This window comes from Colletotrichum scovillei, assembly GCF_011075155.1.
Source record: "Colletotrichum scovillei strain TJNH1 chromosome Unknown Contig00001, whole genome shotgun sequence".
In the NCBI taxonomy this organism is placed as follows: Eukaryota; Fungi; Ascomycota; class Sordariomycetes; order Glomerellales; family Glomerellaceae; genus Colletotrichum; species Colletotrichum scovillei.
The window spans coordinates 1,609,149-1,634,541 of NW_023336259.1; the positions used below are offsets into that span (position 1 = coordinate 1,609,149).

The following is a 25,393-nucleotide window of genomic DNA, read 5'->3' on the forward strand; positions in this document are numbered from 1 at the left end:
CTCGCATGCCCGGCGACACCGGGCGCGAAGTGAGAACGTTGTTGTCCCGCTGCCGAGTATTCCTCTTTCATGAAGCTTCACAAGTCTTGCACGACTTGGAAAACAAAAGATGTTGAAAGGACTGAGCGGACGGCGAGGAAGAGTGTTCTCGCTTGTCCTTTGCGGTGGTTGGTCTAGTTTGGAATCGCCTTATGAGCTTCCCGGCCCTCGACAAGTTTGCTTCCGACTATGCAAAATCGTTAGCTGCCGGCGCCATCTTGCTGGGTATCTTACGAGGCCATGCACCACGATACTAGCTCACCGTCATTTGATGTCGCCATTATAAAGGCGCCTCAATCTCATGATCGATAGTCATTTTGGCTTCAGGGGATACAATATCAAGTGAGAAACATGGATGACTGATAGTCAGAACCACGAACGGGATTTATATCAATCCCACTCCTCTTCCCGCAGTCTTTCGGTACCGAGGAGTTGGAGGCAATCCTAGGGAGATACGTTGGATGTATGTCTCGACGAGCTGCAGCTGCCCCTGAGAACTCCATGAGTATTTCAGATCTCTGGGGCTGGGACGTCTTGAAATATCAATGTGGTAAGTCGAGGAAGTCAACAGGGTAGGAAAAATGGCAACAGACTAACTTACCCTTGAGATCCTGCGGAAGACCGATAGAATACCCCAGAAATGCGTAACTCAGGATATTGCAGGTCCAATCTAGCTTGCGTTTCTTGAGAGACTTTCGGAACACAGTGACTCACGCGTTCACTTCATCGAAACCACCATTTCAGTAGGGAAATTGACTAGAGATGATACTGAACTAAGCCTGTAAGCTCGTCGTTCAAACATGGTAGTCTCAGTCCTTCCAATTTGGGCATATTCCAGCCTGCGTAAGATGATGAACATGAACTTAACGGCCAAAAAAATTGAATCGAGACTACAATAGCGTTTCCCGGAGCTGTGGTTGGAAAACATGCGGACACGGCACGGGAATATTGGAGCCGGCTACGGAGCGGCACGGGGGCGCCCGAGTGGATTAGTCAGTGGGCCCGGATGCACGTCATTGAGGGGAACCGAACGGGGACCTCGGTGAGACTTCATCTTCTCGAGCTACTGACAAATCTCTTTCATTCTTTTCAAGTTAACTTCTCAAGTGCAGATTGGCAAGGTTGAAATCAGGATAAGAAAACTTTATCAAAATGGCCTCAACAATGAGAGCAGTTGGTGAGTCGAACATGCCTTTCACCGTACGTAACAGACAAATGGCTTACAAATACAAAAAACTACAGACATCAAGGACGGCAAAGGTCCCAAGGAGAACCTCTTCATCAATGCCGACACGCCAAAGCCCACGGCTGGCGAGGGCGAGGCTCTGGTCAAGATCAAGGCCTTCGGCATCAACCGCATGGACCAGATCCAACGTCTTGGCAATTACCCGCTCCCGCCCCAGGCGCCCAAGACCCTAGGAGTCGAGTTCAGCGGGACTATTGAATCCTTTGGCTCGGGCGACCACGGCAATTTCAAGACTGGAGATGAGGTCTTTGGCCTCGCGTACGGTGGCGCATACGCCGAGTACATTGCCGTCAACAGCAAGATGCTGCTGCACAAGCCGGATTTCCTGTCCTGGGAGCAGGCCGCTGGCGTTCCAGAGGTAAGAAAAAAACTGAAAGCCTACATGGTTTCACCGTCATCTTTTTGCACCACCGATGTCGGCAGTTGTGAAATGCTGACCATGAGTGTACACTAGACCTGGATCACCGCCACGCAAGCCCTGTTCCTCGTAGGCGAGTTCTCAAAGGGCAAATCCGTCCTCTGGCACGCCGGCGCCTCTGGCGTCTCCATCGCGGGCATCCAGCTGGCCAAGGACGCGGGTGCGTCCGCCGTCTACGCGACGGCCGGGTCCAACGAGAAGTGCGACTTTGTGGTCAACAAAGTCGGTGCCACGGCGGCCTTCAACTATAAGGAGGTCGACTGGGCCGAGAAGATCAAGGAGGTGACGGGCGGCAAGGGCGTGGACGTGATTGTCGACTTTGTCGGGGGCGGCTACTTCCAAAAGAACCTCGACGTCGCGGCGCGAGACGCGCGCATCGTCCTGCTCGGCCTGCTGGGCGGGCCCAACATCGAGGGGGCCAACATTGGGCCTCTGCTGTACAAGCGCATCAGGCTTGAGGGCAGCACGTTGCGGAGCAGGGACGTGGAGTATCAGGGTAAGTTGAGGGATCGATTGGAGGAGTATGTGCCGCATTTCAAGACGGGGAAGCTCAAGGTCGTGATTGATACGGTGCTTCCGTGGGAGAAGATACAGGAGGCTCATGCGCACTTGGAGGCGAACAAGAACTCGGGAAAGATCATCTGTACCATTTCGTAGAGGGCGTGTTGCAGATCACTGGTCGAACTTGGTTCGAGACTTTCAAGCTCTAATATCAACTGGTCCGCATAGGTGATGCCAGGCTAAAGGGTGCCTACTCAAACAACTCTGCGGTTCCCCGTCATGGGATTTCGCCATTTCCATCTGCGTATTGCGTTGGTGTTATTGATTTCTACTGTTCGGGAGTCTCCTGGACCATTGTCTACGGACCGAGGAGGCCACGGCATACCGGGGGCTCTCAAGGCCCCGAAACGCCCTGTATATCGGTCATCTCGGGTAACTTCAGAACAAAGAAGACCTCACCCGATTCCGCCATCCGTGGCTGACTGGGTTTATCGCATTCCAGTTGACCATGGCGCGGATAAGTGCCCGTCCATGGGCAGTGTGCCAGTGACGAGCATCCCCCGCTCATTGGAGGAATGTCCTCCTTTTTTTCTGCTCATCTTCTACCGGCTATTGCAAGCCCCCGAACCCAGCCGTTCTCACTTGTGGGCTCTTGGGGAAAGCTGGGAGAGCTTGGCATTGGGCGAGAGCGATCTGGGGTGGGAACGGGGTGATTAGAGTTCAAAGGAGGCTGACTGCTCGCGGCGAACTTGGCTTTTGACCAGTAGTCCGGAAGAGGATCCGCGGGCGGGCTGGAGTGTACTCCTTTACGCTATCACGCTTTCTGGTTGATGGTTTCTTTTCTCTCAATCTTTAGCGGGATCCTAACTGGTTGCGGGCGCAACGCAATTTCCTAAGACATTCCAAGCCGTGGCGAGAGCTGGCTGCTCTCTTCCTTTGAAGTACAGCCTCATCAAGCTGGCATGGGCTGGTTTTCACAAGATTGTACCTGTCGTCAGAAGCTTTGGAATTTCTACAGAATCGCCTTCTCTACCCAGGTGCCAGGCTGAAACTGTGAAACGATTGGGGGCAGACGATGGCGACAAGCTCTGCGCCGCTAACGTACGCCCAAGGCAGGGGGGAACATCAGACAGGATCAATAGTTCAAAGAAGAGGGGGAAAGCCATACCAACGCCGTTTTTGGCGTACTCGTCTCTGAGCCTCTGAAGTCGCCTCGCAAATCGCAACTTGGAGATGGGCGCTGGGCTAGGCCCCCTGGGTACCGATTCCGTCATCAAGCACAACAAGAAAGGGTAGGTAATAACTTGACTTAGAGGCCCTCCCTCTCTTACGTCCGCTCCCACCGGCCTCTCCCTCTCCTTTTTCGGTCATTCTTTGCGGCTTTCGTGTTTGTGTGTGAATGTTCGCTGTCAGACAAGTTCCGCTATGTTGACTCTGCGATTCATCGTCGCCGTTGGAGCGTCGTGCCTCTTGAGGCTCGCTGGCGCGCAGTCGTTGGCTGATGCTCCACAGTGTTCTGTAAGTGGTCACATCGTCCCAGTCTTCTTAGTCGAGGATTAAGGTTTACAATGTCCGATTGTCGAGGAAGCTAACGACTGAGTTTAGACGAAGTGTCTTTTTCAGGCAATGAGCCAGCCTGCATTTGCCAACCAGTCGCAGGCGGAATTATGTGTCGACGAAGGCTTCAACAATTTTGTCGGGGGTTGCGTGCAACAAGGATGTAGCGTGGTCGAGTCCCTGAGTGAGTGCATTGCTATTCTCTACTCACCTTATTACAAGAAGTCCGAATTTTCTAACAGAGTCTGACACTTACAGCCTTTGTCAATATCACAAGAACTGCATGTGGATTCCCTCTGTCAGACTATCGCAACGAGTCGAGAGCGACTAGTCTTGGCATGTTCATACTTGCGTCAGCCTTCTTCGCATGCCGAATTACAGTCAAAGCCATGAGGTACTCTCCTTGGGGAGCTGACGATAGTTTGATGGTAGTTGCATTTGTGGGTATACCCTATTTACGAATAGCCTACAGGCTTCTTTTTGACGCTGGCTAATTTGTCGGGGTAGGCCGCCTTGATCCCGTTCATAGTTTTGATTCAGTTTAGTAAGTCAACTCTCCAAAGAAGCTACTGAGGAAACTATGGCTAATACAGCTCTGCAGTGATACCACAAGGTCTGGGACTTGATATCTGGGTTCTCCACGACTATCAGATTACTACCTTTCTCAGGGTGAGTACTATTGAGATCGACCGATTCCACTACAGAGGGCTTCTTCAAACATGAGCTAACCATTTGCAGTACCTCTTAATGGTCCAAACACTCTACGTCTTCATCCTCTCCATCGTAAAGGCATCTATTCTCCTGTTCTTCCTCCGCATCTTTCCGGACAAGAAATTCAGGATCGCAGTCTGGTGGACGCTAGCCTACGACCTCTTCGTCGGATTCATATTCATCGTCTTCAGCTTCGTCCAGAGACAGCCTACATGGCTCATCTGGGAGGGCTGGCGTGACAAGGAACCTCGTGGTGTCATTCTCGACCTCAACAAAATGGGCTTGTCACATGGCGGCATGAACATCGCGCTCGATGTCTGGATGCTCATTCTGCCGTTGACACAGCTCTACAAGTTGAACCTCAAGATGAAAAAGAAGCTCGGAATCATTGCTATGTTCAGTGTTGGTATCTTGTGAGTGGGCTCCCGGATTTCTTCAGTCACTGAGCTTGAGGACGCTGACCAGAATTCAGCCTCACGGTAGTCAGTGTTGTCCGCCTTCGCAGCCTGATTTCATTCGCGACATCCGCAAATGCGACAGCTGATGCGCGTGGGACAACGATATGGTCTGCCATTGAGATCTGCACTGGCGTAGTGGTTGCCTGCATGCCCAATGCAAGACAGATTGTGCGTGAGACTGGTCGGCAAATCAAGGATGCATCGGCAAATCTCACGAACAGGACGCATGGAACGAATTCGGGGTCCCAGCGAGTCTTCCAAGACCATTCGCTCGAGATGCGGGTGGCAGTGAACTCTTCGGGCGCTAAATCAGTGCCAATAGATGAGTGCAGTTACAGTTCTACCACTGCCATCAACTCCGGGAGGAGGAATTCGAGCTTTACAAGCGATGCGGAGACAGCAAGAAAAGACTTGATGTAATGTCATCGGCACCTGGAGAGGAATTTGTCGGGAAACTTGTAGTATTGATATAATAATATCCCCTTGGGCCGTAAGAAAGTTCCTATAAAGCACTGATATCATCAAAAGCCACGAGATGAGCGACCATAACAGAAGCAAAGGCCATAAAAAGCATACGAGGACGGTTTCCCCTATTCTCAGTGTTCCTTGATCCACTTCAGCATTTGGTCGTAAGCTGTGGTCTGAGCATCCTTAATGGCTGCGTCCTGATATTCGCCAACAACAGCGAAACCTAGTGGTGAAGGTTAGCATTCGATCAAAGCCTTATAAGGTGAGGGCAGACTGTTGGGCCTTACCATGCGGCACGCCAGGGTACACTTGGACTTCGTGTTCGAGGTTTGCCTTTGACATGACGTCCTCGCCATGTGTTCTGACCTCCTCAGGGAACAGAGGATCATTCTCGACGCAGACGAGAGATATGGGGACTTTGACGCCCGTGAAGTCATCAGGGGTGACAGAAGCACCGTGTGCTATCGCGCCGACCTTGATGAAAGGACCAGTCTTCAATTCGCCAGCCTCGGCATCAGCAAGTCCTTGACCTCCTGTCGCGACCTTCTTGTCTGAGCCCAAGTGAAGGATATAGCGTCCTCCAATGCAGTAGCCGACAGCGTAGATGCCGTCGCCGTTCTTCACCGCATCGGCGAACTTCTCCTTCGAGCCTTCAATGACCTTGTAGAGGATCGGCAGCACCTTCTCCTCTGTGTGTCGCGCCAGCCACATATCAATTTGGAAGCTCTTGGCCGTCTCGACGATCTTCATCTTGAAAGTGTCCAGGAACGATCCGGTGTCCTCGCTGCTATCGATGGTCGACGAATTGGGCGCCGCGTCACCGTTGAAGAGATCGGGCATGACCACTACGTAGCCCTCACTGGCAAATTTATCGGCTTGAAGCTGGTTATTTGTGGACTTGAGACCCGTGCCTCCCGTCAGGAGGAGGAGAAGCCTGGCTGGCGCATGAGGGTAGTCGGCGGGTTTCGAGATGTAGACCTTGCATGGGTTAGTCGTTGGCCGTGGTCACGATGTGCCCGTAGTTGCATGACAGGTAATCTACTCACCTCGACATCGTTGATCTTGATTATCTCTCCCGTTGAGGATTGGCCGGACGCTGTTTCGAGTCAGTCTTGCGCAAATGACTGCATAGGCTCAGCATGGAGCTCACGAGTTGGTCTGTCGGACACGCAGTGTTCGCTGTGCTCTCCAGCGCCTCCCGTAGTCGTCGTAGGGCTGGTGGATTGAGCCGGAGTGTCAGCAGCAGAGGTGCTCTCGGTGACGGGTTCGGTGACAGTGATTGTCTCGGCGGCGTCGCTCTCGGGAGCTTTCGTCGCAATATCAGGCTCGATCTGGGTCATCTTGTTGAGCGGGGTTATGGGTATCGGTGCGGAGCACTGCAGTACGAGGCAAACGGTTCTGAAGTCGAAAGTAGTACCAGATGTTGCGATGTTTGTGTAGGCTTACAGAAATGCAGGATGCACTGTCAAAGTAGAAGTCTGTATCCCTTGGCGCAACGTTTGGATCAAGTCTGGACTGAGAGGTACGTGTACATAGCTCGTAACACCATCAGGGATGACGTCTCAGCTTGATGCTTGTAGCTGCCCCGCGTGAAGTCGCTGCCACCTAAATATAGGTACGTACCGAGCTACCATCTTTCCCCACACTGGATCCAGACGACACCAGGCAGGCACGACAGGCAACTGGCCACCACCGGGCATGTGAGAAACAGCAGGGACTCGTTAATTACCAGCTTACCTAACGGAAGGTAAGAACCCCGCCAAAAGCCATTAAACGCGTCGACGCGCTTTCCTCCCCCATTTCGCGAAGAACTTGCCTCAACCCCCAAATCCTCACCATTCTCAACCAACAAACTTGCATACGGTACTTCATCTTCGCCAAACCTCAAGATGGACGTCGAATCAAAGATTACCAAGGGAGCCTTGGAGTGAGTTATTCTATGATTTACTGCCCTTCTCACCCTTTCCGTACTAACTGAGCGGATGCAGCGCCATCTTCAATGACCCCGAAGGTGCCAACACGAAATTCCCGGTCCCGGTTCTCCAGTGCCTGCAGATCAAACCTTTGGCCGCACAAGCCGGAGGCAACGCGGAGAGATACCGGATTGTTCTCAGCGATGTGAGCAACTATGTTCAGTGCATGTTGGCTACGCAGGTCAACCACGTTGTCCACGACAACAAGCTGGTCAGAAACTGCATCGTGCGGATTACTCAGTACCAAGCGAACTCCGTGAAGGGGAAGAAGTACGTGCCTTTTTGCCTCTCCTTGTTGACTTTTTCGAGAAAAGCGACCTAACCTCTGAACAGCATTCTGATTATCCTCGGCCTCGAGGTTGTCGAGCAGTTCGGCACACCAGACAAGCTCGGCGAGCCTCAAGCCTTCGAAGCGAAGCCCCCTGCAGCAGCAAACACGACCATCGGCGGACAGAACTTCTACGGTGTCAAGCAAGAGGAGACCAAGCCCACACCAAAGCCCCAATCGATACCCACGCGCTCTGCTGGAGGTGCCACCGGCCAGCATGGAAGCAATAACATCTACCCTATCGAAGCCCTCTCTCCCTACGCTCACAAGTGGACCATCAAGGCTCGCGTCACACAAAAGTCAGACATCCGGACATGGCACAAGCCCAGTGGCGAGGGCAAGCTGTTCAGTGTCAACCTGCTTGACGAGAGTGGCGAGATCAAGGCAACCGGCTTCAACGACCAATGTGACCAGTACTACGATCTGCTTCAGGAGGGAGGTGTCTACTACATCTCCAACCCTTGCAAAGTCCAGCTTGCCAAGAAGCAATTTACAAACCTGCCGAACGATTACGAGCTCACTTTCGAGCGCGATACCCAGATCGAGAAGGCAGAGGATCAGAGCAGTGTGCCGCAGGTGCGGTTCAACTTCTGCAACATTCAAGAGCTTCAGGAAGTCGAGAAGGATGCGACCGTTGACGTCATTGGCGTTCTGAAGGAGGTCGCTGAGGTGTCTCAAATCGTCTCCAAGTCGACTGGCAAGCCTTACGAGAAGCGTGAGCTCACATTGGTTGACGACACAAATTACTCAGTTCGCGTCACCATCTGGGGCAAGAGCGCTACTAACTTTGACGCCAAGCCTGAGTCTGTCGTGGCCTTCAAGGGTACCAAGGTGTCTGACTTTGGTGGTCGCAGTCTCAGCCTGCTTTCTTCCGGCACGATGTCCATTGACCCGGATATTCCGGATGCTCACCGTCTGAAGGGCTGGTATGACTCATCTGGTCGCAATGATACGTTCAGCAGCCACAATAACATGGCCAGCATGGGCAATGCCACTGGTCGCAAGGACCAGGACAAGTCCATTCTCCAGGTGAAGGAGGAGAACTTGGGCATGGAGAACCAAGATTACTTCAACCTCAAGGCAACCATTGTCTACATCAAGCAGGAGAACTTTGCTTATCCCGCATGTAGCAACGAGGGCTGCAACAAGAAAGTGACTGATATGGGTGACGGTACCTGGCGTTGCGAGAAGTGCGATGTTGCCCACCCGAAGCCCGAATATCGGTACATCATGTCTATCAACGTGTGCGATCACACCAACCAGCTGTGGCTCAGCTGCTTCGATGATGTCGGTCGTGTTATCATGGGCATGTCGGCAGACGATCTTATGGCTTTACGCGAGGAGGATGAAACGAAGATGGCACAGGCATTCGAGCAAGCAAATTGCACCAAGTTGAACTTCCGATGCCGTGCGAAGATGGACACCTTTGGCGAAGCTCAGAGGTACGATAACCCCTTGACCGCGGCTGATTTTTTTAACACTAACCTTTTTCAGGGTACGCTACCAGGTCTTGAGCGCAGGACAAATCGACTACAAGGCCGAGGGAGCTAAGCTTGCGGATCTCATTAAGCAATTTGGTATCAGCTCGTAGAAATGCTTGGAAGGGAGATCGATGTATGTGTACTTTAATGATGGAAAGGTAGCCCGCGCATCTGCGTGAAGAACCCTGAGGTAGCTAGAAGGGGCGATCAAAAATTTGATGAGCTATGAGGCAAAGGACCACGAGCATAAGGTGTCAGCCAAACAATGTTCTCGGGCAAACGTGCTAATGTTGGAAGAGAATACTATTTCGCGGTTTCTTCTTTCTCTACCTAATCTACCACAGTCAGCCCCGAGAACCCGGGCCCTCGCAATTCTGCTGATAGTGTCGCAAATGCCTCTTTTGGCAATCAAAGCAATATCCCTTGTGAACCTGATCTCGTAACGCCGGCCTGATGCCCCCCAGTATGCCGAGGTCAAATCTCATGCAGCACTACCTACGTTTCGCTCTTTTTCTCATGCAAGAAATCATCTTACTATCCTCCTTCCCTCACTTCGTGCCCTCATTACCTCGTCAAAGTTGGCGCGAACTGCAGTGACATCGAAAGATCATCTTTGAAGGATGGCCCACCCGGTAAAGGTACTAAGGATGTTGAATACCCGTCATGAGATCTTCGTCCTCGATGGATGCGTCGAAGCCGAACTCGGTGTTGTGCGACTGAGAGCCGTCCTTGTCTTGGCGCTTCTGCTCACGAATGATGTGCTTGGCGTAGTCCTTTGAGGCGGCAAGACGAACGTCGCTAACCTCGGCAAACTTGTTCAACGCCTTGATGCGCGCGTCGTCTGTAATTTTCTTCTGGTACTCGCTGTACTCGATTTCCGTGTCACGCGGGAGGAAGGTGAGGCACTTGACGCCATCAGGGCTGATCTCCAATGAGCCCTGGAGCATTCCGATGCTGACCATATCCTGCAGGAGTTGCTCCACCTCCTCGTCAGTCTCGAGGTTCCGAGCTGTCTCGGCACTGAGTGTCTGTTGGCGGATCTCCGATACGCTGATCTTGTGATACACGTCGGCGAGACCAAGAATCTGCCATTTCTGATACGCCGTCACAACCGCTTTGATCAGCTCGGTGGTTCCATCAGCTGCCCACGTCTCGATGCCTTTCTCGGCTGCGCCCTTGAACTGCTCAACATTGGTGGTTGAAAAGAGGCTCGCGAGATCTGCATATTGTTTTGACAGAGACGCGAACGCCTTCTGAGCGCTTGAACTGATTTGTCCAGGTAGAACCGGCGTGTGGCCGAGAGCCAAGAGACCTGTGAGAAGCCATCGCTTATGGGAGTCAGTCATCAACTTGCTCACAGAGGTTTCCCTTGACGGCCAAGTGATGATTCTTTGGTAGGCTTTGTGAGCCTGCGCCCATTTGAGCTCCTTCGTGAAGATTTGGGCACTGATATACTCGTGCTCCATGACACCCTCGCGAGTCAAGTACTCCGTGAGTTGTGTGGCGGGGCTGATATAGGCGGAAGGTGAGGCTGTCAAATCGCAAGGGTATGTTGGACGAGGCTGGTCCTTCATTCCAGGGAGGAACACCCATGGCTTCTCGAGTATTGGCAGCACTTCGTCGTAGTTCGTCGTTTCGTAAGCTAGCCTCACCACAGCGAGGTGGAGGCTCGTAAGTACGGCTGATTCGGGATCGAGTAGCCTCAATGCGGCGACAACGATCTCTACAGACTGACGCGCCTGCCAAGAGAACATGCGATTAGTCAGAGCAATCAATCGAGCTTGGAATATTTCTTACTTGAAAGAACTTGCATTCCACGACATCTTTCAACAGGTCGTAGAAGACATCACCAACATAGCGCATCTGCCGGGCGTCGAACGACAACAAGAAGCGAGCGATATGTTCTCGAAAGGTATCGATCGGCAGGGGTAGAGAGCTTTCGTCCAGATGCTTCAGAGTGTTCAGGATCGCGAGGTAGGAAATCGAGTGGTCGCTGGGGTGAACGATCTGTGGCATGGTGGTTAGCAGCAACAGACAGCCAAAGGTGGGGGGACCAACAGACCTCGAGCAATTGCGGCGCTTTGGCTATGATGGCCGGCGCATCGTCCTTGAATAGACGAGTGATCTTCAGAATGTGATTTCTAATGGTCTTGTCGTAGACTTCGTCGGTCTTGTACTTCTCGCGCTCGAAGTAGAAAAGTGTGTCTTCCATCTTGCCGACGATTTGGGCACTTTGCCAACCTAGAAAGCTCGAGCTCCAACAACCGGCTGTTACAGCAGTGGCGACAGTTGCGGAAAAACGGGTGTGCGAAGCTTGTGTTGGAATGAGGTTTCTCAAGTTCGGCGAGGGGTAATCTCGGGAAACGGTGGTTTGTATAGAGGTTGTTAGAGGTTCACAAAGCCAAGTCGCAACCCAGCGTGATCCTGAGAAGCTTCTTGGTGATGATGAAGCTCAAGATTACCTAGTAGGTACCAGCATAGGTAGGCTGTACGGATACCATTGATCCATTGTGGGGGATAATGGTCCGTGCCTGGTACGCAAGTGCACCTCGCTTAATCTTCGGCTCATTAGATACCGATTACATCTCGTGCCTGCCTGGCCATCGGTGAGTCAAGGTGAAGCCCCAATCATGCCTGTAGCAATGCACTCCGTAAGGTCCTGGGTTGGCTGGCTAGTGGGGCAGGAATACCTACCCCTCCATCCCGACAAGGTCCTGGGTAGTAGATCATCGTAGAAAGAGACAGACCTCAAATTACCTGACTTCATACAACTCTGGATCTTCCCATTCTTCCCTTTACTAAATGTCATCATCGTACAGGGAGGCCAGGCAAGCCTAGTAATAGTAAAACGACTGGAGACCCGAGTAGAGGAGAAGCGACAGGATCAAATGACCTTGTAGAAATGGCATACAGCCAAATGCAACAAGGGTGACAAGAAGGATAACATAAGGTACAGAGACGGCAAGAAGTAAGCGTAAGTATACAAATTGGAGAGAAATCAAGCAGCTCAGCCTGTATGGATACAACGCTGGATGGAAATATTTGTTTTAAGTGGTTAAGTTGGACTCAACGGCTACGAGGCCGTGCTTTATTCTTATGCTTGCGTTGAAGCAAATGGTTGTAAGATTGCAAGGTTGAATATTATCATAAAGTCTCTTCAAGGGTTTCAACGCCTCAAGTTGAGTGTCATTGGCAATCAGCGCCCAGTGATGTGCGTTTCATTCACGGTAAGTAAGGTAGGTAAGTAGGTAAGGTCAGTGAGGAAGTCAATTAATAGATGGTTTCGAGTCTTTGGGGAACCTAGTCATTTACCCCGCCCCCACCATGAACTCCAACGAAAAAACATTTCGAGACGAGATTGAGGACCCGAATCAACTACTCAGCGACATCGGCGGAAAACCAATATTGAACCATTCCTGCGAACAGAGATCACCAGGTAAGAATCCAAGTCCTTACATTATCAAGTGACTCGGTCTGATATTTTATAGAAGCCGTGACACCCAATTTATCGGTCCACTCGCCATTCAAGATGCCTCTCCCTGATACCGTCGAGTTGCCCGCGGCCTTTGACGCCCATGTCCACTTGCGTGACGATGACATGCTCCAGGTACGCGGTCATGGAACTCATGCCACCACTGAAGGGCATACTACGAATACTAAAACGATTCTAGATCGTCGCTCCGACTGTTCGTCCTGGAGGAGTCAACCAGGTACGCCCTCCGCAAGTTGCAATCGTCAACTAGAGCCGTCTACTAACACAGCTGTAAAGGCACTCATCATGCCTAACCTGCAAAACAACCTGGTAACGAGCGTCAAGCGGGCTCTGGACTACTCATCGCGCATTAAGGCGGCCCTGGGCAAGGACGAGGTCGACCTGCTCATGACTCTCTACCTTCACCAGGACGTCACGCCCGATACCATTAGAGAGGCCAAGAAGGCTGGTGTCGCCGCCGTCAAGAGGTGTGTGTTCTATCAGGCGCCTTGAATTGTACATTAGCAACATGTTTTGGGTCATTGACTCGAGACGCTGCAACTAGTTACCCTGCCGGCGTTACCACGAACAGCGCCGATGGCGTCGTCGACTACGATGCCTTCCACGAGGTCTTCAAGGCCATGGAGGAAGTCGACTTGCTTCTCTGCCTCCACGGAGAGTGCCCTTCCCACGCTGGTAGCGACATCACTACGCTCAACGCCGAGTCCAAGGTGATTACTCTGCAGACTTTTATCCAGGTGTGCGTCTGTCTGCTGACATTCAGAATCCCAGTTTCTCCCCACCCTGAAGGCACTTCACGCCAAGTACCCCAAGCTCAGAATCAGTGAGTACAGCCATCTCTGTCTAACGAGGCAGAACTTGGCCAATTGACGTTACAGTTCTCGAGCATTGCACAACCGCTGAGGCTGTTGCAGCCGTCAAGTCATGGTAAGTGACGATGCCGTCAAAAAGTCACAATTTTCTTTTGGTTGACTAGTTACAAGTGGCCCCAACGTCGCCGGCACCATCACTTGGTATGTACCCCAAACCTAATTCAAGAATAACACAGTCCTGACCATGTTAATAGCCACCACCTCTTCATCACTATCGACGACGTCGTCGGTGACGCGGTATGAGATGAGAGATCTTTCAACCCCTGACTTTCCAAAGACTGACACTTGTGACGTAGCTCAACTTCTGCAAGCCCGTCGCCAAGGCAAGTTTTCCAACACAAACATCCATTATCTTCTTCCAAAGCAAAGCTAACAAACGCCCACCAGCTCCCCGCCGACCGCAAGGCCCTCCTCAACGCCGTAGTCAACAGCAACGGCAAGTTCTTCCTTGGCACCGACTCCGCCCCGCACCCCATCACCGCAAAGACGGGGCCCTCCAAGGCCGCCGCCGGCGTCTTCACCCAGCCCTACGCCGTCCAGTACCTCCTCGCCGCCCTCGACGAGGCCGTCACCCGCGGCGAGCTCGCCGACGCCGACATCACCCAGGAGGCCCTCGAGGGCTTCGTCAGCGGCTACGGCCGCAAGTTCTACGGCACCGAGGACACCAGGAAGGAGCGTATCCGTCTCACCCGCGATGGCGGCGCCGTCGTCCAGCAGACGTTCGAGGGTAAAGGGATCCAGGTTGTGCCGTTCCGCGCTGGTAAGGAGACCTGGAGCCTTACCTGGCTGTAAAAGCTTGCCATGGTCAGATGAAAGCATTGTGGATGATGAGTTTGGGTCACACTTCGCGAAAGGAGGCGGTTTTTCGATCAGTTATTCGCTCGCGACTCCCCCATTGTTGGTCCGCGTCTTCTATAATACATACAGTTTTCAAGCCAGGAAACAAAATAAAAGCGATACCGTGACAATACCCACAACTCTGTCATGCCTCATGTCTCATCATTCCAACCTTGCCATATCCCATCCAACAAGTTGATGTCAAGCTATTAGCTCTAGTAGGACTCATATCTGCGGCCATTGTCCATCTCACCCGTATTCGCGTCAAGAGAGCTCAGCAGAGCAAAGTTGTTGGAAGTGGCGAAGGCACTCATATTCTGATGGGAATGCGGATTTGGGTCGGGCGTCTGCTTCGAAGGCGGTCCGATCGGGCCCCAGACACAAGAGGAGGTAGGCGAATCCATACTCTGCTGGTACGTAGGTCTCGAGTCTGTTGTTTATATGAGCTTTATTTCCGTAGAGAGGCTGACAATAGAAGACTTACCAGGAGAGTTTCTGTATCCTGCACCGGGTCTCGCCAGTGATCCTGCGCTCATCTGTCCCTGGTTCCTGCCACCCTCGCCTCTCCGCCACGACGGCGTCGCTCTCGTCGAGCTAGCAAGAGCCCTGTCGCCAATCATGGGCGAACTCAAGCCACTTTGAGATTGCTGACGAAGGTCAAAGTAGACCTCGGTTCCGCTGCCCTGAGGCTGCTGAGGCTGCTGCTGCTGCTGTTGCCGAATTTCAGTCTGCTGCTTCTTCCACCACGCCGGCAACCCATGGAAAAGACCGAGTGAGTGTTGCGTCGCCTTATCGAGGGGCATCTCATGCTTGTACTTGCAACCTTGTTGGGTGAATGCGCAGACGCCCTCGTGAACCCACTTGTCACAGTAGATCTTGGGCTTCTTTGGCGAGTTGGGGGAGGTGGCAACGATCTGATCAATTCTACGCTACAAATTCACAAACTTTTGTCAGTAAACCAAGTAATCCATGGAGTATGTATGTAAAATAATATGAAGAACAATGACTTCAAAGAAACAAGTGAGCATACCTGAAGGGCATCAGATACCGGTGCTGGCGAAGACGGAGGTGACTGAAAGGTTCAGCGCCAACACTTTGGTGCCTGACAAGGAGTGGAGAAGAAAAGAAGGAAGCAAACATACTCTGAAAGCAACAGGCTGAACAGGGCTGCTAGCCAAGTTCTGAGCGTCCACGCCTCGAGGCTGTGGGAGAACAAGCAGACCTTCAGCACCATTCTGGATGGCTGGTATACCGACTAAAGGTGGAAGCGAGTCGGCAGGAATCAACCTGGTATAGTTGCCGTTTCCACGATCCAGACAGTAGCCGTGAAAGCCCGAAGTGTCGATGTTCGTGTTTCTTGCCATGCTTGAAGCCTGACAATCTTGCACTTGTGATCCCATGATCATGTACTCGGTGCCGCTGGCCGACGAGCTGAATGAGCTGTAGTGCCTGTGGCCCGGACCGCCTCCCATACCCATGCGCCAGTTCGGGGCATCGACACTGCGGGGAGCGTTTGCGAGGCTGTGTCTCATCGATGTCTGCCCAGACCCAGACTGAGGGAATTCGGGAGGATAAAATGGTTGAGGCTGGTTCTGGGAATCGAAGAAGACGACTCGGGAGCTTTCCATCTTTCTGTCGCTGATCTGCGCGTTAGGAATACCGTTTGGTTCCGATGAAGCCTCGGATTCAGGCGTCGTATTGCGAGTAAAGCCTCGGGAGCCCTGTGGCGAGTATGATTTTTCGGAAGCAGAATAGACAAGGCTCGATTCCATGCTGCAGGAGCGAAAAGAAGTAGAGAAGGAAGGAAAGAAAGAATGGGGGACGAAAAGAAGATAAGAAGAAGAAGAATCCGAAGCAGAGTCTATGTTGAGCTGCTTGAAAAAAGTCGAAAACGGGCCAAACTAGGTAGGGCACGGGAGATATTATGGAGGATTCGGACCACCTTGCAAACGGGGAAGGAGGCCAGCACTTCCTACCTTGTTTACCTTATGATGCCGTCGACCGAGAAGCTCAGTTCCAACGCGTCGCGATGCTCCGTTCAACTCCATCAAAGACGACTTTGATGTCGTCCACCGCTTGCAGGACGGCCAAAAGATGCGGGCCAAGGCGCCAAAGACTCAGACATGGGACTCTGATGCCTTGGACGCGAGTGGTATAGAATTCACAACAAAAGCCTAAGAAAGTCGGGAAATGTCCGTTGCTATCGTCGTTTGCTCGACCGAAATAAGATCCGCTGCAATCGCCCGGTTAGCTGCAGTCCTGGTTTGTACCTCAACACGTGACAAACAGTTGCCTTCTACGGTTGAACAAGTCTAACGGAGCAAATTCCATGAGGTTCGTTACGGAGGCACAGCCTTGGAGAAATGTCAGATTGGTATACTTTTCTATCTGATGTCCCATCCATGCCAAATATTGTAAGTGTTGATTTGTCAGTCGATACTGACGACCCAATCTAGCAAAAGGGTATTTCTGTCTTCGTTTGAGCGACCTTATCTGAGGACTCGTAATGCTATAAGCTTTCTGAAGCAATATCGAAGGTTCAGTCCTTTCGACGATCATTCGTCGTTGCTACTAAGTGTAGCTTCTCTATTAGTTTTCGTTCTGCGGCAGGGTTCCTGGACGTCGACGGCCAACGCTTCAAGTGGTCGAGAGCCAGACGTAACTGAACTTCTGAAGTCGGGGCTGGGCAATTGGTCGAGTAATGCCGAAAGCCGCAATCCGCACAAGAAGATGCATTAGGGTGCATCTGGGACAAACCGAACGACGGTCTACGTGCCTTGCCTGACGTAGATGGCACAATAGGGTTGCCAGACGCTGCTTGACGTATGACAGGAGCAGACTGTTGTTGCTGCTGGAACCCATGAGCAGCCTGCTGAGTTGGAGGCAACTCACCGCCAGTAACCGTTCGGGCTGCTGTCAAGTGGTCAAGCCAGGCCATGTCAGGCTTCATCGGTCGACCGGGACGGCTTCCTGGTGCGGGAGGGGGTTGTGGGTAGAGCTGGGCTCCGGGCTGGTGATAGATGGGGTTAAGGTTGGGCTGAGGAGGTGGGTAGACGGGGTAGACGTGATTGGGTCGTCCGTTTTGTTGGATTGCTCCGTGGATGGGGTTTGGACCTGATCCAGGCCAGTCCGGACTGATTTTCCACTTGTGGAGGGCACCTTGGCCTGTCGCGATGCGCTGGGGGTTCGTTTTTGAGGTGTCTGCCTTGGTTTGCGTGGAGTTACCGTTTTGGACCTTTTGTATTGCACGATGTCGGTTTTGGATGTCTTGCGCCGTCGCTTCTTCTGTGGTGTGGATGTGTCAACTTGCTTTCTTTTCACGCCACGCGTAATTTTCTTAGTTGAACGAGAAGCTGAAGGTCTAGCTTTACCTTTGAAACTGTCATCCCTATTTTCCATGTCAGTATCAGGATCCTCCTCCTCATCTCCACCGACAAACTCTCCGTCATTATCGGAGCTGTCGCTGTTGACGGGGAGGTCAGTGACCACACCGGTACCGCCGTTATTCTTGTAGCTGATTGCCTGGGATGAATCTGTTAGCACACTTGGGAAGAGTAGATATATCCAACAGTGATTGTTTACCTGGCGGCGTCGACCACCTCGACCAAGGACTTCCTTGTTTAACTCGGCCACGCGTTTGGCTTCTGCTTCTCGCTCTGCCAAGATCTCCTCCCATACGTTAGGATTGACAGTGGGCTCGTTTTCTTCAGCAAGATTGTCTTCGAATCCGTCCTTGTCATTGGCCCATACACGGGCGAAGGAGAATTGCGACTCAGCGGAATCGTCGTCGCCAGTCTTTGTCTGCTCAATAGTCGACCGGTCGAGGAGCTTGTCAACGCTAGCATCATCGTACCGGACGATGTCCTTTTCGCTCTGATCATCGCTGAACAATGCTGAGGCACCGAATTTCAAGATCGATTCTAGGTCTTCAGACTCTCCCACATCGTCCATTGCTTCGATCAGAACATGGTCGAGAGCCATCTTCTTGCGGCCAATTTGCATGATCTTTTCCTCTGCTGAATTCTTGGTCATGAGTTGAAAGCACAACACCTTATGCTTTTGACCAATGCGATGAGCGCGCGAAATAGCCTGGATGTCTTGATGGGGGTTGAAATCAGGATCCAAGATGATGACAGTGTCAGCAGTCGCGAGATTGATACCCACGCCTCCAGCTCTCGTGGAGAGAAGGAATGCAAAGACTGGAGAGTCAGGTTCGTTGTAGTCGTCGATATATTTCTGCTTTTCCCGACTGCTGAGACTGCCGTCAAGTCGTCGGTACTGGAAGCCGAGACCGTTGAGGAAATCTTCAATGATGTCCAATTGGTTCAAGAACTGGCTGAAGATGAGAACCCTGTGTCCTCTTTCCTTCAGCTTCGGCAACATGATGTTGAGAAGCATCAGCTTCCCTGACGCTGACACCAGATTCTCGTGTAGCTGCACTTGGTCAACTGTTCGCTCCTCGACTGCTTCGCTGTACATGAACGGATGACAGAGACATTTCCGTAGCTGCATGAGGATGTTGTTCAGACTGCCACGGTCTTTCTTGTTGACCTTGTCGTCTGCGAAGATTGCCTTGATCAGATCGGGACTCTTGGCGATGATTGACTTGCAGAGCTTCTCTTGTAGGATCGACATAGAGACGGGAACGATGATTTGAGCCATGGGAGGCAAGAACTTGAGAACCTGAGCTTTGGTCCTCCGCAGAAAGTATTGTTTGATCCGACCGTGCAGTTCAGGGAGGTTCTGCGCATTGAGCTCCTGGAATTCTTCGTCGAGTTTCGCAGCATTCTGGGTTGGGTCGATGAATTGAAGCAAGTTGAAAAGCTCCCGCTTGTTGTTCTGCAGTGGCGTACCCGTGAGAAGGAGTCGAAAGGGGAACCGCATGGAACGCAGAGCCGTGTACAAGAGACTCTTGTCATTCTTTAATCGCTGTCCCTCGTCAACTACCAGGCCAGCCCATTGAACTGAACGGAAGAGATGTTTCGTGCGATCGTCTTGCGCAGAGTCATATGACATGACAACAACGTGAGCCTTGATCTCTTCGGAGCCGCGCGGGAAGAGCTCGTATTTGTGCGCCAACTCTTGCGCTTGCTTGCCACCATGGTAAGTGACTACTCGGAGGTCTGGGGCCCACTGTTTGATTTCGCGACGCCAATTTGGACAGGTTGAGTTCGGAACGACAACAAGGAAAGGCCAGCACTACGAAAGTCAGTATCAGCACAATATACAGCAGCCTCTTCGTGAGCAGCACAAACATACCTTTGGGTCGCCGTGGACCAGGGTCGAGATCAAGCCGACGACCTGGACCGTCTTGCCCAGTCCCATCTCATCGGCAAGAATGGCGTTCTTTTCACTGTGATAGTTCCATAGCACCCAGTTGACGCCCTCAATTTGGTATTCCATAAGCTTGCCGCGGCGCAGACCAGGGGGCTGCTGGGCCAACTTGACGAATTCCTTGTCCTTCCACTTGTTGACTCGCTCTTTCATTTTGGCATTCGTGGAGCCGGTGAAGTACTTGCCAGTGAGGTATTCGTAGTATGCGGCTTTGAATGCTGTGTAAACCTCGCCGGCATCTGACTTTGGCGGCGAATCCCATACCGTTTCGTCATAGCCAAGACCTTGGAATTTCACGAAGATCTTATCGACGCTCTCAATACGCTCCATCTCATCTTCCAGCGTCCTTGCTTTCCCTCCTTTCACCTTGGCCTCAAAGATGACATCGGCCATGAGGGCATCTTGGGGGATTGCCTCGGCTTCGGTAAATTTCAGGGCCAAGTTCTGATCCGCATCCTTTTTCGCAAAGGAGTTGCGCATCACACCCGAGGCAATGTGAAAGAGCCATGCACCAGGCATCCAGCTGCAATGGAAGTACGACTTGTCCTGCCACTTGATGAGATACTCTTTCTCATCCTCATTGAAATCGCTGTAGGTCTTCCCCTCTTCGAGCGAGGCTTTACCCAGGGGCCGCCAGGCAACTAAGGTCTGTATCTTGTCGGATACCGTGCCGCAGTCGACACACTTCCAGTCGACAGAGTATTCAGCAAGTCGCTGCTGGCGAATGTCAGACACATCTGAGTCCGTTTGTGACGATGGCAAATGCTCAAAGTGCCATCCACGCTTGCACATGGTGCAGCGGAATAAGAGGTTCTCAGCGTTGTTGACCAATGATGGAGCCACTGCCGTGACAGGGTCTTCACCACCGTTTTCAAGACGAATTTTCTCCTCTTGTCTAGGGGTTTTCTTGGACGAAAATGCCGCACATGACCGCCCGGAACGTTTGCATTCTTGACACCGGCTATGTCTTGGGCTGTTCCTGTCCTTCTTGGCGTAGATGCCAATACAGAACTTACACTGTAGAACAAAATCGTCCACGCCGACCTTGGTGACAATGTGTTCTCTGGCAGATCTGTAGCCGATACAACTTTTGTGGAAAGATAAGGAGCAGCCTTGACAGCCAATCAGGGGACCTTTGTTGGCGGCAGGACCAGTATTGCACGTGGCGCAGATATCGGAGTGATATTGATTGAAGGGTGCGTCATGGTCAATTGGCTTGAAGACTTCCTTGATGTTCATGACCTTGGGAACGCCGACGGGTGCTGTATCTTCAACGTAGAATGATTCCTCATCCATCAATGCAAGATCAAGCATGCTGCCCTTGTTCCTTGTGGATCTGCCAGACCGGCGACGATCCTCAAACTCAATTGAGGAGCCACGAGATCTGGGTTGCTCGATGGTTTTGGCCTTAACCCTAAGGCGGCGTGACTTCTTGCGCCTAGCCGACGAGGACTTTGGCAAGAGGTCGGATGTGATGATCTGAAAGTCATCGTCGTCGTCGGATTGTTGGCGAGGGTGGTCCTGAGACAACTCGTCCAAATCGTTGTCCCGACTCAAGGGCATGCTGGCAAAGGCCATGCTTGTCAATTTGAGCTGTTTCTGAGTCCGCTCTCTAAGTTGTCGGCCGCGCGCGGGAACCTCGTCCGGGCCCCCATCGTCTGAGATCACTTTCGAGTTGTGTCTCGTGCTCGGTCTTGTAGACGTACGCTGGCGTTTGGAACGGTGGGAACGAAGGTCCTCGTCGGAATCGGAGTCTTCGCGCGTGCGGCGATGTGTCGAGCTTCGTAGACGTTTAGATTGACGGGGAACTTCGTCTTCGTCAAGCTCAACAGTATCGAGATTGGCATCAGATTCTGCAATCGACTCCTCCCACTCGTCTTGCCAGTGGCTGGTGTCTGGAGCCATGATGCCCTGATATGTTTTAAGAGCTAATTGGCCTCTTTCATACGCGAGCAATTCGTCGAAAGGTATCTTCAGCGAGTCAGCTAGGTTCTCAGAAATGCACAAGCAGAGGCTGTGTTAAGCTGTAGATTGTCTCTTCGAGGATAAGTGGCGGTTGAGAAGGTACTATTTTTGAGAAGATTGGAAAGAGCAATATGAACCTGATGGGGGTTGTGAGGCGGGAAGGGGCTACTCGATTGCTAATATCGACCGCAATACGAGACTCTCGGGGCGAGAGCTGTTGTATGTGAAGAGTGAGGATGTAGGAGGTTTGACAAGAAGACTTGGGTAGGGGTTGAGGTATTTATAAGGTAGGTATGAAGATTTGACAATTGCTTCGCAGGCAAGAGCAACCTCAAATGAGCCGGTGTAGGAAGGAGAGGCAACAAGGAGAGAAGGGCGCAAGGGGAAGGAGGAGTCAAAGACGTGAGGAGAGAAAGCGCTGCGATATTTGCAAATATATTTACGAATAAGGTATTTAGAGGAATAACTCACGGTATCTTGCTGTCCATCTGTGAACTCCACTCTGTACCACAGTTCGCCTTCGACACCAGGTACCTCTTCAATAACTTCATCCACGACGTCGCTCTTTACTGAGAGGTACCGGGCGCGTTCCTCCGGTGATATGCGCGGTAGGATGATCTCGAAGTTCCACGGGCGCAATCTCGCTACCGCCTTCTCTATTTCATCTTCTGGCTTGATACTTGCAAAGCCATCGACTCGTTCGCTCGTGATTGCTGTCTCGTCTTCGTGTGTATCATCAGCCTCAATGGACGGAATGTGTTCATCGACGCCGAAGTCGGTTCTGGGCGGTGTTCTTGCGATCTCCTCAGTTGCGGGCTCGGCAGCGGCGTTGTAACTCTCTGGTTGAATCGAGACGCCGTCTACCGGCACAGATTCCGTATCTTCGTCTGCCATGCTGTCGTCAAGCATAACCTCGTCCTCGTCCGCAACCTTCTCCTCCGCCTCGTTCTCATCGACACGAAGATCGGTCTCGTGGGAGGGATCAAAGTCGGCAGTGTCCAGTCCAAATAGGGCATCGCTCGGAGATCCCGCCAGTGACATTGTAGCATTGTCGTCAGCACCGGCTGGAAGGTCGTCCATGATGCGACAAGTTACGACTTGATCGCATTTATGAGGGTGTGTCGGGATTTGGTGGGTGGGGGAGGGTTGGTTCTGAAGCGTTGATCAATCTGAAGACAAGAGGAAACACCAAGAAAAAGAAAAAAAAATGCTGCCAGTTCAATCGATTTCCATCTTTTGCTGCTCAAAGTAGACAGCCAGGGGTGGGAGTGGCGCAAGTTGTGGAAGCTGCTTGTCAAGGCGTGAAGGTGGGATTATTCGACGGTTGACGCGACGAACCTCAAAACCGCGTTGCTACTGCTGCACCCATTAAACTTAGTTCCTAAGTGGGAATTGGCGTGCTGATAGGAGATACGTACCTGTTCTCGGTGTGGAGATTCCGGGAATAAGCCCACCAGATCGCCCTCTGTGGCCAATGGAAGCCCCGGTCTGTTCTTTGAGTGATTCTCACCGCCCGGACCCTGCACAGCTCTAGAATGGCAGAAAAAAAGTTCCTCGAGTCGAGTCCCAGTGAAGCGCAAACCCACCTGCACATTGCTCGACAAGGTGCAGCTGAACTACAACAACATCGACATCATCATCATCATCCGGGCCCATCCCTTGTACACAATGCAATGAGTCTCCTTACAAGATGGAGCGCTTCACGCCCATTCACAGCAACCCAAAGAGCCGTGCAACTTTCCGGTAACCCATTTCTCTACGGCCAAGCGCGCAATGGATCGCTCTCTGCGATACATCGTGGCATTTGGCGTTCCGACAAGCCACGCAACGATCGCACCGACCGCAACTCCAGGCCTGCATCCAGGCCGCGATTGACGGAGTCTAAAGGCCGCGGCAGATCAAGAGATGCTGCCAAATCCAAGCCCGATGCTTTCAGCGAACGATTCTCCAGCGCCATCGGTGGCCGTCGCGATGGCCCGCGAGACCGCGAGCAGCGCCATTTCAAGCCCAAGAAGGCCTTCCAGAAGATGCAAGAGAGGATGAAAGAGCAGGAAGAAGAAGGAGGAAGAAAATCCCGAAGCAAGCGATTCAACAACCCCGAGTTCTCCTTCGGCAAGAAGAGCTTGGTCTACCAACTCAACCGTGGTGAGTTGAAGGACAATGTTGGCAAGCTGCTGGAGAAGAATGGCGCAAAAGAGGAGGAGTCCTCGAAGCCAACTGCACAGCGTGAGAGTGGAAACGACTGGTTCCAAGTTGGTCGACAGGATCGTCAAGATGGCCGCCAGCGCGACCAATACCAGGATCGCCGTTCAGATCGTCAACGCGAACGTTTCCAGGATCGCCGCCCCGATCGCCAGCGCGACCAGTTCTCAGACCGCCGTCCGGACCGCCGTGACAATCAATCAGGAGCGAGACCAAGTTTTGCGCGAGAGCGTATGGACTCCATGCGGGAGGGTGCCCGCAGAGAACTCGAGGCCGCCCCTCCTCGACGGTTTGGATCAAGACAGCCGGACCATGAAGTATCTTCTGAACCTACAGAATTCCGTGGCTTGGTACAGTACACAACAGCTGCATCGCAGTTCCTCTTCGGTCGCTCGGTCGTCAAGGCAGCACTGAAGAATTCGCAACGCAAGCTCTATCATCTCTACCTTTACCAAGGAAGCAACAAGAAGGAAAGCATGGACGATAGATGGATCTTGTCCATGGCGGAAAAGAAGAAGGTCAAAATCACCAAGCTTTACGAGAATGACCAACAACTGCTCGATAAAATGAGCAAGGGTCGACCACACAACGGCATCGTGATGGAGACATCACCACTGCCTCAGTTGCCGATCACAGGTCTGGGCGGAGAACATAGCGAGCCCCAGGGCTACCCCGTCTTCGTAGGACGTCAGTCTAAGGAAGACGTCGCGATCAACGGAACCGAGGGTTTCATTCCTTCCAGGCCCGGTACGGCTCGGCCGCTTGTGCTCCTTCTGACCGAGATTCTGGACCCCGGCAACCTCGGTGCCATTCTCCGGACAGCCCGATTCCTCGGTGTTTCCGCGGTTGCTATTACGAAGAGAACGTCGTCGTCGATCACGTCTACTGTACTGAAGGCCTCGGCAGGTGCTTCTGAGGAGCTGCAGTTGTTCTCCGTGGAGGATCCGGGAGCTTTTCTTCACGCGAGCGCAGCCGCAGGATGGACCTCGTATGCCGCAGTCGCACCGACAGCTGGCTTGCGTAGAGACAACCGCCAGTGGACACCGGAAAGCATCGAAGAGAAGAAGCCTCTTCTAACGCAGCCATCCATCCTCGTTCTTGGCAACGAAGGCACAGGCCTCCCTTACGATATCAGGAAGAAGGCCACCCACGAGATCACGATCCCGCGAGTGGCGATGTCAAGCTCGGTAGACAGCTTGAACGTCAGCGTAGCCACGGCCTTGCTCTGCAACTCATTCCTGAGAGGCACTGCAGAGCCTAGCAGTCTCACAGAGAGGCTGCAGAAGGAATCTCACAAGGCAGATGCAGGCGAAAGCATGTTTTAGCCTCTCTTGTGGGAAGATGTAATACTATATATGATCATGTAACATATTGTACAAATATCTGTTAAAGTACATTTAGAATACCTGACAAGACAGGGACCGGCGATCTTGATGAACCAAAACCAAGCCTTCACTTCTCTGCATAATAGACATTCATTGCGAAGAAAGAGAGTAGAAAGAGACCTTGA

At 52.3% G+C, this 25,393-nt stretch overlaps 8 protein-coding genes across 8 annotated transcripts; 5 read left to right on the forward strand and 3 right to left on the reverse strand.

The window, feature by feature from the left end:
- Positions 1-1,107: 1,107 nt before the first annotated feature.
- On the forward strand, positions 1,108-2,522 carry HER10_EVM0010546 (zinc-binding dehydrogenase). The gene is made up of 3 exons (XM_035480002.1): positions 1,108-1,216; positions 1,282-1,643; positions 1,740-2,522. The coding sequence occupies exons 1-3, from the start codon at positions 1,192-1,194 to the stop codon at positions 2,358-2,360; spliced, it is 1,008 nt and encodes a 335-aa protein (XP_035338848.1). The 5' UTR covers positions 1,108-1,191; the 3' UTR covers positions 2,361-2,522.
- Positions 2,523-3,629: 1,107 nt separating this feature from the next.
- Positions 3,630-5,350, forward strand: HER10_EVM0001813 (uncharacterized protein; the record flags this gene model as incomplete). The annotated part of the gene is made up of 7 exons (XM_035471548.1): positions 3,630-3,722; positions 3,810-3,945; positions 4,020-4,201; positions 4,269-4,305; positions 4,363-4,430; positions 4,500-4,885; positions 4,945-5,350. The coding sequence occupies 7 exons, from the start codon at positions 3,630-3,632 to the stop codon at positions 5,348-5,350; spliced, it is 1,308 nt and encodes a 435-aa protein (XP_035338019.1).
- Positions 5,351-5,526: 176 nt separating this feature from the next.
- Positions 5,527-6,738, reverse strand: HER10_EVM0002649 (dienelactone hydrolase; the record flags this gene model as incomplete). Its single annotated transcript, XM_035472352.1, has 4 exons — positions 5,527-5,621; positions 5,686-6,376; positions 6,445-6,494; positions 6,549-6,738. The coding sequence occupies 4 exons, from the start codon at positions 6,736-6,738 to the stop codon at positions 5,527-5,529; spliced, it is 1,026 nt and encodes a 341-aa protein (XP_035338107.1).
- Positions 6,739-7,189: 451 nt separating this feature from the next.
- HER10_EVM0007178 (replication factor-a protein 1) lies at positions 7,190-9,413 on the forward strand. The gene is made up of 4 exons (XM_035476743.1): positions 7,190-7,325; positions 7,387-7,641; positions 7,705-9,141; positions 9,194-9,413. The coding sequence occupies exons 1-4, from the start codon at positions 7,288-7,290 to the stop codon at positions 9,288-9,290; spliced, it is 1,827 nt and encodes a 608-aa protein (XP_035338533.1). The 5' UTR covers positions 7,190-7,287; the 3' UTR covers positions 9,291-9,413.
- Positions 9,414-9,538: 125 nt separating this feature from the next.
- On the reverse strand, positions 9,539-11,627 carry HER10_EVM0000956 (COP9 signalosome complex subunit 3). Its single transcript, XM_035470720.1, has 3 exons — positions 11,243-11,627; positions 10,978-11,187; positions 9,539-10,919 (listed from the first exon to the last, which is right to left on the reverse strand). Exons 1-3 carry the CDS (start codon positions 11,390-11,392, stop codon positions 9,822-9,824), a joined length of 1,458 nt encoding a protein of 485 aa, XP_035337942.1. The 5' UTR covers positions 11,393-11,627; the 3' UTR covers positions 9,539-9,821.
- Positions 11,628-12,605: 978 nt separating this feature from the next.
- On the forward strand, positions 12,606-14,337 carry HER10_EVM0010849 (dihydroorotase; the record flags this gene model as incomplete). The annotated part of the gene is made up of 10 exons (XM_035480296.1): positions 12,606-12,787; positions 12,852-12,890; positions 12,950-13,140; positions 13,218-13,383; positions 13,445-13,496; positions 13,552-13,600; positions 13,657-13,686; positions 13,740-13,782; positions 13,842-13,868; positions 13,933-14,337. The coding sequence occupies exons 1-10, from the start codon at positions 12,710-12,712 to the stop codon at positions 14,335-14,337; spliced, it is 1,080 nt and encodes a 359-aa protein (XP_035338875.1). The 5' UTR covers positions 12,606-12,709.
- Positions 14,338-14,597: 260 nt separating this feature from the next.
- Positions 14,598-22,800, reverse strand: HER10_EVM0010362 (SNF2 family domain-containing protein; the record flags this gene model as incomplete). Its single annotated transcript, XM_035479825.1, has 9 exons — positions 22,153-22,800; positions 19,642-21,687; positions 17,965-19,581; positions 17,754-17,904; positions 17,271-17,667; positions 15,525-16,155; positions 15,413-15,454; positions 14,867-15,311; positions 14,598-14,812 (listed from the first exon to the last, which is right to left on the reverse strand). Exons 1-9 carry the CDS (start codon positions 22,759-22,761, stop codon positions 14,598-14,600), a joined length of 6,153 nt encoding a protein of 2,050 aa, XP_035338832.1. The 5' UTR covers positions 22,762-22,800.
- A 479-nt stretch (positions 22,801-23,279) lies between these two features.
- Positions 23,280-25,208, forward strand: HER10_EVM0004244 (SpoU rRNA methylase; the record flags this gene model as incomplete). The annotated part of the gene is made up of 1 exon (XM_035473896.1): positions 23,280-25,208. Exon 1 carries the CDS (start codon positions 23,355-23,357, stop codon positions 25,206-25,208), a length of 1,854 nt encoding a protein of 617 aa, XP_035338249.1. The 5' UTR covers positions 23,280-23,354.
- Between the last annotated feature and the right edge of the window lie 185 nt (positions 25,209-25,393).